At 38.1% G+C, this 9,818-nt stretch overlaps 1 protein-coding gene across 1 annotated transcript; it reads right to left on the reverse strand.

Moving 5' to 3' along the window:
* Positions 1-4,483: 4,483 nt before the first annotated feature.
* On the reverse strand, positions 4,484-7,558 carry uncx (UNC homeobox; the record flags this gene model as incomplete). The annotated part of the gene is made up of 3 exons (XM_079834439.1): positions 7,297-7,558; positions 6,657-6,832; positions 4,484-5,494 (listed from the first exon to the last, which is right to left on the reverse strand). The coding sequence occupies exons 1-3, from the start codon at positions 7,553-7,555 to the stop codon at positions 4,484-4,486; spliced, it is 1,446 nt and encodes a 481-aa protein (XP_079690565.1). The 5' UTR covers positions 7,556-7,558.
* Positions 7,559-9,818: the final 2,260 nt, after the last annotated feature.

The raw sequence follows: 9,818 nt of genomic DNA on the forward strand, positions 1-9,818 counted from the left end.
ATATATATATATATATATATATATATATATATATATATATATATATATATATATATATATATATATATATATATATATATATATATATATATATATATATATATATATATATATATATATATATATATATATATATATACACTTAATATTAGCAAAAAAGCATTTACAAAAGGAATACAGTTTGTTGTTTTGTTCACTTTTTTACTTAATGAAGTACTAATTGCCTTTCTTTGTTGTGACACTATCAGTCTGCATTTTGAAATGAGAAAAATATTTTGCCGGTAGCAGTTTTGCTTTAATACAAGCATTTAAGGTTGAAAAATCTACAACTGTAAAGTCAATGAATTTTGTTTTCATTATGATTTTGCATCATGCATGAGTAGTAAAATATCGTCACTACAATCTCACAATTTTAGTAACCTATAGCTTTTGTCAATACTAACATTTTAATTTAATGGATAATTTGTCGGAGCCTGCGGTCATTGAGATCCAGAAAGATGTGCTGGCTCCACATATTCACGAATCTCTTGTTGAGATTGTCGTCATGGACCAACAAATTCTCTTTTGGCCAGAATTCAGTGGTTTATCAGATGAAATGTAGGTAATGAAACACATCTCACAAGGTGATAATTAGAAAAGAAGTGCAAAGCAGCAGTCACAGGCGGTTAGATTTTTAATAACCACCATGACCAGGGGAGTTAGTGTTAACATTTGGTTCATGTTTATCATACTGACTTACACCGGGTCAAGAATATGTATGAAAAAAAATCAAATGCCAATACATATGGTACTGTTGTGAAGGATGTCCATAATTTAGTGGGATTGTTTTTCATTAAAGAATTTCCCCGGGTACGCCTTTTTACTTTTCTTTTATCAAATGAAGCCAGCATGTGATAATAAAAATGATATAATTATTAAATTATATAAAGAATAAGAGTTTAAACATGCTACTAATGTAGACTATATGGAGCTCTGTATTACATTTTTTATATTTTGTTGATTGCATTGCTAAACTTAATCCTAGAATTGCCCATTCTAAATACAAAGTGCATTATGAGTTGCTCTCTTCGCTCTTTTAATTGCTCTCAAAGGGAATTATTTAATTAACTCGTTTCCCAATTCTTTGCAAATTAGAAAACTCACTTGCATTTTTGTTTCAAGTTCGGGACAAAAATCGATAATCCCTCATATTATAAGGGGGTGATTGTAACAAAGTTCAATCTTATTTCAATAAGAAGGAGTGTTGAAATGATTGCAGGGACAGAAGCGTCTACCATTGGTAGCCAAAGAAAAGCAGTGGCACTTGGATCTTTCTCACAATCACTTAAAACGGTACTTGACATTTGGCTCCTATCCTGCAGCTACTCTGCCATGCATTTTAGGATTACTTTACAGCATATGCCCATTAATTCACCGGCGGACTTCAGCGCTCTTATCTCTGCCATGCAAACGCGGGATGGGGGATATAACTGACATGTGCATTGTTTATTCACGATCCCTAAATTGATTAACTCAAGTAAGGTGAAAATAATTGGATATATTATCACTTTGTGTTTTAGGATTAATTTTGGTGAATTTAATTAATAAATAAAGATGAGCTTTCTACGTGTTATTTATGTGGGTTAATTTAATATCATTCCCCTGCCTATAGATTTTTTGTCTCTTTTGCAATCAAAAATATTGCCCTTTGACAAAGGATCTGGTCCTCGATCGATTTAACAACGCCCCACGATGGAGTGCCTGCAATTCGCCCTCTTTCCCCCGAAAAGCAGTTTTATAACCCAAAAGTGCAATTTAGACGGTTTCCTGAACAACCTAGAACTGTAGATATATGGTTCATGAAAACCACGATTAAATGCAAAAAGTGAGTTTTGACACATTTGATTCCATGAAGATGTATAAGGAAAGCCAGAATTTTTTCTCCAGCCGTGTTAAAACAGCGCGGCCTAACAGAGAAGCAGAATAAAAATCACTAGGCCTACTCGGTTGGCCCGTTGGCCTTGCACCTGTCCTCGAGGTATATGGGGCGCTCTGTGAGTTTAGCAAAATATAACACGACAAAAGAAAATAATCTACAAAGCACTCAGGGACGGGTTCAGACTGGGTGTTGCAAATGAGGCTCTTGAAATCACCTTCATAATTAATTGCGCGAATTTGATTCTATTAAATAAAAATAACACGTATTGAGGAACTCAATTAGCATTAATTAAGCTTGATATCCTAATTTGGGAAATGTGTTGAGGAAAACAAGCGTTTTCCGAGTCGTTTTACCCCTGATGTTGTTGAATACCAGCTTTCTGCCTTTGGGCTGCTTTTCTCTCCTCAGAGAGTTGAAAATGAGAAATGGAGATGGAATATCAGGAGGTGCTAAATTAGCTGCCTGATCTGCACTTATTGCTGCACACACACCCCCATTACTTTGCTGTTCTCTCTCTCTCTTAACATTCCAGGCATGGCGCGGCGTCGAGATAGCAGATTTATCAAATGGGAAAATGAATGCATGATGATCAGTTAAATTGAAAATCAGCGCCTGCATGACAGCCCGACCTGACACCTCCGTAATTAGAAAGAAAAATGATGGCGTCCGATGCATAATAGAGCAAAAACAATTTACACTCTCCCATAATGATCCAGCGTTCAAATTGAAAATTTCTCCGGGTAGAAATTGAATTCATAAAGTATGATTCATGGAGGACACATCTCCTGGAGGCTGCCTGGGCCATATCGATTGATAGTTTGTCCTGAATCATACAGCGTGCTGCTTTCAGGCAAAAGCTTAACTACTTAAGCAAATCGCTAATTTCACCTTAAGGCCACCAGTGTGCAGCCAGCGATACTCCTATTCAGATTGCAAATGAATTAAACATGAACGCGCCCCAGTAGGGGGAAAAAAAGCAGCAGCAAATTGAAGGACACCTCCAGACAACTAACATTTTCCAAACACTTGCTTTTTTTTATGGCTATATATACAAATAGAGATAGAGCTATTTTATTCGGTTGACTTTGAGATAGCGGGATGATGTCTTCATAGACCCAACCTTTCAATAAATATAGGTTAATTGTTGTTTTTTGCACATAGCAACTCTGGGCAAAATATATTCTTATTGATTGTCCTGACATCTTTTCTGCTCTCTCCCCTTGTGGTTTATCTTGCCCACCTTTGTGTAGTCTATTTGCCCTGGACGCCATATGCCAAGTCTTAAGCCTGTCTCTGGTGAAAATTATGTAAATATTATGAAAGAGACACTGGCTCAGAAATTCATTTGCGCCAGCCTCACTGATTATTTCCAATTTATTTGCAAATCAAGACCAGGGGATGTTTAAGAAGACAAGAAACGGGCCCGTATATGACCAAATTAAACACCAAATGAAAATGCTAATTCATTATTGGTATATTTACCATGCCGTTATATTTGTCATGAAGACAATTCTATGATTTCATTGCCTTCTTTTCTTACCTCGCCTTTAGATCTGGTCAGCAGTGCTAATATTGTCAAGGCGCAGATGTCTGGGAGCCCCCACAGGGTCCCATGGGACCGCCAACCCTATTAGAACAAATGTGTTCTGCTATTGTAAATAGGCACGTTTGCTTCGCCCGTCCTATTACAGCCGACGCATGATCAATAGGCTGATAACACAGGAACATCAATATAAGCGACAGAACAATGAGGGATATCATCGAACATCTATCTTAATATAGCCAGCTACAAGGGCCCTGACAAAGTGAAAAGCTCATGAAAATTCCGCCCCACGAATTCCCATCTCCTATCCAATATGCACAAACACACTCCCAGCTGCCGGGGCTATTATTTTCGTATTTCAATTTGACACCCCAGCCTTTCATGCTAATTCTATTATTCTTGGAAGTTTATGTGATTTCATATCACTAGAAATCGGTAATGTATTATAACCCTTTGGGCTAAAATAAACTGAATCCCTGCAGTAGCCACCGGGAAAATAATTACTTTCATATCAAAACTCTGCAGGAGTCGAACGGGTCTTTTCGCCTCCGGCTCGTAACCTCATTTCAGTGTAGCTTATAGATGAATAAATTTGTTAAAGCAATACACAAAATACAACACAGGGTTTGGGAGAAGGAGCTATAGCCCACAATATAAGCTCTATTTAGGGCCATGCACGCTTAAGTTTGTTGTATACAATCGATTTATTTATGAAAAACTTACATATATAAATATCTTAATACTTTGTACAACGTTTGAGGTTTTGTCTTGGTTTTTTTTTTTTCCTTTTTTTTTTTTTTTTTACAGTTTCTTATACAGGGAGCTGCTGCTATTTGTTCAATAAACATTTGTTAGCCCACCACACACATACACAAATTATTCACAGATATTTCCCCTAATCAGAATATAAATATGTCAATGAAAACGATACGTTTCGATATGTCGACTTTTTTTCCTCTTCGCTTAATCTGCGGAGAAGTGTCGTGCGATATCGACACACTCCTCAGTTTCTATGATTTCATTTATTCCATATCGACGTCAACTGAGTCTTTGTCGGTGTCCTTGTTGCTTGTCGCTGATTCTGAATTTTGTGGTGGATAGTCAGGTAACGACTGCTCCTTTTTTTCCGACTGTGGAGACTTTGGATCGACGAGGTCTAACTCTATATCTTGTGGGCATCTTTCGTTACAGCTGCCCGCCGAGTGACCATTAATGGTAGTCTGTGGTGGACTGCTCTGTGGTGAACACGTTATGTTGCCCGACTGACTGACCTGGCCTTTGATTGCTCGCGCGCCGCTGTTGTTTACACTGTTGTCCTTGGCGTTCCTGTGTCCTAGGTTTCCAGCAAAGGAACTGTCAGTAGCTGGCCCTTTCTGGCCATTTTCGGCATCAGGGCCTGGTGCTGTGCTCTTCAAAGCAGTCTGTGGAACAATGAAACCGAGAGGTTGTGTAATAGGGTACAGTAAAAAATGTCCTTTCCCTATCAAAGGCCGTGGTGTCGGTAATGGGAAGTCCATTGGCGGCTTGCGCCTCGGCCTGGAGTCCGACAGAAGGCTTTCCACGCTAAAGGGATTGAGTTTTTGAAGAGCGGAAGACCTACTGTTGGAGCACAGGTTTGACTGCTGACCGCTGTCGAACGAGTCCAGCTCGGATCCACTCGCGTCTTGGTCTGCGTTTCTTTGGTTCTGGGGTTTCTGCGGAGTTTGGTCACAGCTTGGTTGCGTTTGGTTTCGGCCCATGTCGCAATGGATGCTTTGTTCACTGTCCGTTATTTGTGACAAGCCACTGTCACTGTCAGATCCTGGCGTGTGAAATAAGTCCCCGGAAATGAGTTTGTTTTGGGACTTTAAAAGCCGTCTTTCTTGTTTTCTTTTCTTTTTCTCCATCCTCTCTAGTTCTCTGCGAGCAATTTCCTCTGGGTCCATTGGCTCGCCACTGCAGGTCGTCGGATGAGAGTTGTGTGCAGGTCGGCCCGGCCCTTTCTTCGTGTTCTCCTTTTTTCTCCATTTCGCCCTTCGGTTTTGAAACCATACCTAAAAATGAAAAAGAAAGACATTAATTTTCATGCCATTAAAATAATGCCAATCATTAAGTAGGCTAGACCTAGGCATATATAAAAAATATTGTCCTTCTTTTAACCATAATATATATATATATATATATATATATATATATATATATATATATATATATATATACACACACACACACACACACACATTATTTTAGTATATTTATAATATACAATACTATAATTACTGTATTGTGTTATAGAAAATGTATTTTTTTTGTTGTTTATGAAATACTAAAAATAAAAACGTATAGCCTTGCTAAATAATGCGTTGCCAGTATTTTTATAGAATGCTTATATTTGTATTATAAGTGTGGTAGGACTATTGTTATAATAAATTGGAAAATATGTCTATAAAATGGAAATAAAACGCAATCATCCAAACTACACAATTTTATAATACTGTTATGGTGCAAATATACCATCGTGAATGCTGTTTTAAAACTAGGCCGCATTCTAAAACACACTGATAAATTACATACGCTCCGTACATTTTAGCCAAGGAGTTTTGATATATAGGCCAAATGTTTGATTCTATTATTTCTGAGCAAAATTATGATCACAAACTTACGCCTGACAGGCTATTTTGCAAACCGAAGATTTAATACGATCACATACATCTATTAAATAAAATTTAGTAACATTTTATAAGAATTGTGTACAATCATTCACGTAGGCCTATCTTTCTCCCCCGAATATCACAAAACATGTAAAAGAGAATCATAAATAGGCCTATATTTTTTTTCATCATTATTTTATTTTATTTCAGTGCAAGTAGGTCTCTTGCTTTTTTCTGCTAACAGTGGGGCCTACGGTATAGTCTGCAAAATAAATAATATAAAACAACAACAAATATTATTTTGTCCACAAACACTTGCCGTTTTTTAAATAATTTAAACTGTAAATACATGTTCCTGCACCTTAATGGAATTAATTTTAAAACAGAAGCATTTTCAAAATTAAGATATTATATTATTTGAACAAAAACATTTCATGGGGGGAAAAATTACCAAAACAGAACTACAAAAACAGGGTTATTCATATTGTTTACACTGACATACCTTTTGAATTGATCTGTTTCATCACCTCACACAACATATGCAAGATAAATTCAGTGTATTTACCTGCACCCTCGATTCTATCAAATCCAATCTCAGAGCAAGTGCTTCCCTCATGAACACATCTGGATAGTGACTTTCATTAAAAGCCTTCTCTAATTCTTCCAGCTGCCAGCCAGTGAAATTGGTACGAGTTCGTCTTCTTTTACAACCCGGGCTATCCTTGTCTGGATCCCCCGAATCTATATGAGAAACAATAAATTAGCATCGCTTGTAACTTGCACAGAATGTCCACCAAAACAGTGGGCCCGCTAAAATTCTTTCGAGTGTTTATTTTCCTGCATGAGCATTTACTATTAGGCTAATGTGTAAGAAATGATAGGGAGAAAATGAAAGCCATCAGTTTTCTTTTCTCGGTAAAGTAACAATAGCAAGAAAATAATACGGAGAGAGGGAAGTACATGCTCAAAAATAATTTTGTAGAATACTGTATATTAGCCTCTCTTCCTTATAAAAGTCAGTCTGCCTTAATTCCAATAAACTAGCCCAATGAGAGAATCCTTTGTTTTGTTTCGCTGCATGGGTTATTCTTCAAAGCTTTATGGACGAGAAGAAAAAAAATCTTTGTTTTACATGACAAAAACATGCTTTCTTTCCTCCGCCAAAGACCCTCATGCCAGTTTAGGACAAGTGTCTGTTTGCTTACCTGTCAGTTTGTACTGTTGGTTATCTCCATTCATACCGCAGCCAGAAGACAAGAGGGGGTTAGAATTCACCACGGAAGCCGTGCACGAGCCGTTAAGTAATCCGTCTATTGAGAAAGGAACCGCGGCCGTGGATTGAAGTTGATGACCGGCTAGTTCGTACACATGATGGTGGCTTAGATGGTACGGAAAGCTCACCATCCCACCGAGCGAGCCTCCGAACTGGGCATGAGGTGGATCCAGTATCCTGCTGTCCATCATCTCCCAGGCAAAAGGAAACGACGTCTGGTGGTTGGTGATGTGAATTTAAAAAACATGCAGCGAGAGTGGCCAGCGAGGAGGGGACATGATGTGAAGAGTAGGATGAGCTGTTCTTTATCAACACGAAGCTTCCAATAATTAGCTTAGGCTCTGGGAATTTGAGACCAATGAGAAGCGTTAATCGGCGCTGACGTCAGAGACGTAGTCTGAAAACGCTTTCCATATCGATTGCTAATTAAACCTGACATCCACCTCAATAAACAATATCAGAGCTGTCACAACAAGACAGGAGGGCTTTGATAAGAACTACATCACGACTACACAGGGGGCCTTAGAGGGAGAGCGATCAGATTTGATACCCAGTTAAACGCTAAATAGACACTGAAATCTCACCTCGGACTGCAGCCACACAGAGCGGCGGATTCATCACCGTTTGAGACAATGTCCCTCTATTCAGTTCGAATCTTTTGCACACACAAACACAAACACACACACACACAAAGAAAAGAAAACGGGTCGGGAAAACAAGCACACCCGTGCCGATTCGTCAAGTCGAAATGTTGCTTTGTGAACAGGTAAGACTGCCAGTGCACCGCTGACAAATTGACCGACCCATTATATTTATTTCTGTGCGATTCTCAGGCAACTTGTCACAAGTCAATCCGAAGATATTCGTCAAACAGAGCTGTCAAATTTAATTCCGAACTACAAGCAGAAGCGTCACGAGTCTATAACACAATGCTTAAAAAAAAAAAAAAAGGCACGAATGACTTGAACCTACTCATTTGATATGCTGGAGGAATAAATGAACTTTTAATTACACGAATAGCTAATTAGAAGGCACTCGACATTTAACAGAAAATTAGATATATTCCCCCTGCCATAGCACTCCGGTGTAATTAATGTCATTTAAACTACTGATGTACAAATCGTGCGCGGTTTATTTGTGGTCATTGTGTATAATATCATGCATGCTTTAACTTACAACATTTGCTACACCTCTGAAACAATATTGGTGTATTAATGTAAGCCGCTCTCCCATGAGTATTCATTAATATTTTATTGCAACCCGACAGAAAGGAATACAAATACAAAACAACAGTGAGAAAGTAAGTAATAGCCTATTTGTTTAGTCTATCATCATTTTGATATTTTGAATTAAGTTAAGGTCAGGTAGTGGTTGAGTGCACCTTAATCTAACATTATCATTAATTAATCTTACATTAAAACCAACAGCGACATACAGGCTATTGAATTTATGCAAGTGAACTGTTTTTGAATGCAGAATAGTTATCAATCCCACCGCTTTAAGAGGACGTCCTGTCTCCCCCTCTCATTACAGAGAATTAATTCGACTTTATTTGGCCAATGTCTGGAGTTGTCATAATGTTAATCTGAGTTGAAATTTCGCTCCCCACTCACCGCCTGACCCTTGGCACTCGGATTGGCGTGTTGTAATAACCCGAATCTTTCAACAGAGGCCCTGATAATTGTTACCTTATTAGCATGCAAATTGTTTAATTAATATTATTATGAGGAACTATATAATCCGTGCGTCTCTTGACCTCGAGCCCAAATAGCACCCCACTGCATTTCAATGTTGAAATTTTAATGAACCCTTTAAAAATGTCTCAAGATCGAGCCTTTTATCCCTCTATCTTACAGAAGCTGCTTTTAGAAGTTTGGGGAATCTTTGAATGTTATTTTCTTTGTGTCTTAAACGTAGTTTATCGTACTGTACACAAGTATGAATAATTCGGTTTATCCAGATCCCCTTTTGAACATCAGAATTCTATAATTGCAGCTTTGACAGTTCAGGGCGCGGTCCCGTCCTGGCGCGATCTTAGCTCAATGAAAAGCAGCCCTTGACACGCGTTCCCGGGAGACATTGCATTTAAATCCGTTTTTCTACAACCAAGTGCCATTGTCAGATCCTAGCTTTAATTAACCCGATAATAAGACGAACACGACTTGCTTTCAGGGCCGTTGTTAGACTGTCTGGTTTGCCATTTATTTGGATTCTGGGAGTTTCATTCACAAATTAGGCGGTGTTCAGTGGGCCACATTTATAAATAATGTCTTAGATTGACCACAGAAAAAATGTACCACTATTACCTACTGGACATCTAATTTGGTTTGTGAAACATGAGCACGTTTATCAGTCTCAATTTGAGACTGATAAACGTGCTCAATGTTCAATAAACCAAATTAGATGTCCAGTAGGTACAATAATGCGTTGTGTTCCTCTTTATTTATCAGATTT

This window comes from Gobio gobio, assembly GCF_949357685.1.
Source record: "Gobio gobio genome assembly, chromosome: 1".
In the NCBI taxonomy this organism is placed as follows: domain Eukaryota; kingdom Metazoa; phylum Chordata; class Actinopteri; order Cypriniformes; family Gobionidae; genus Gobio; species Gobio gobio.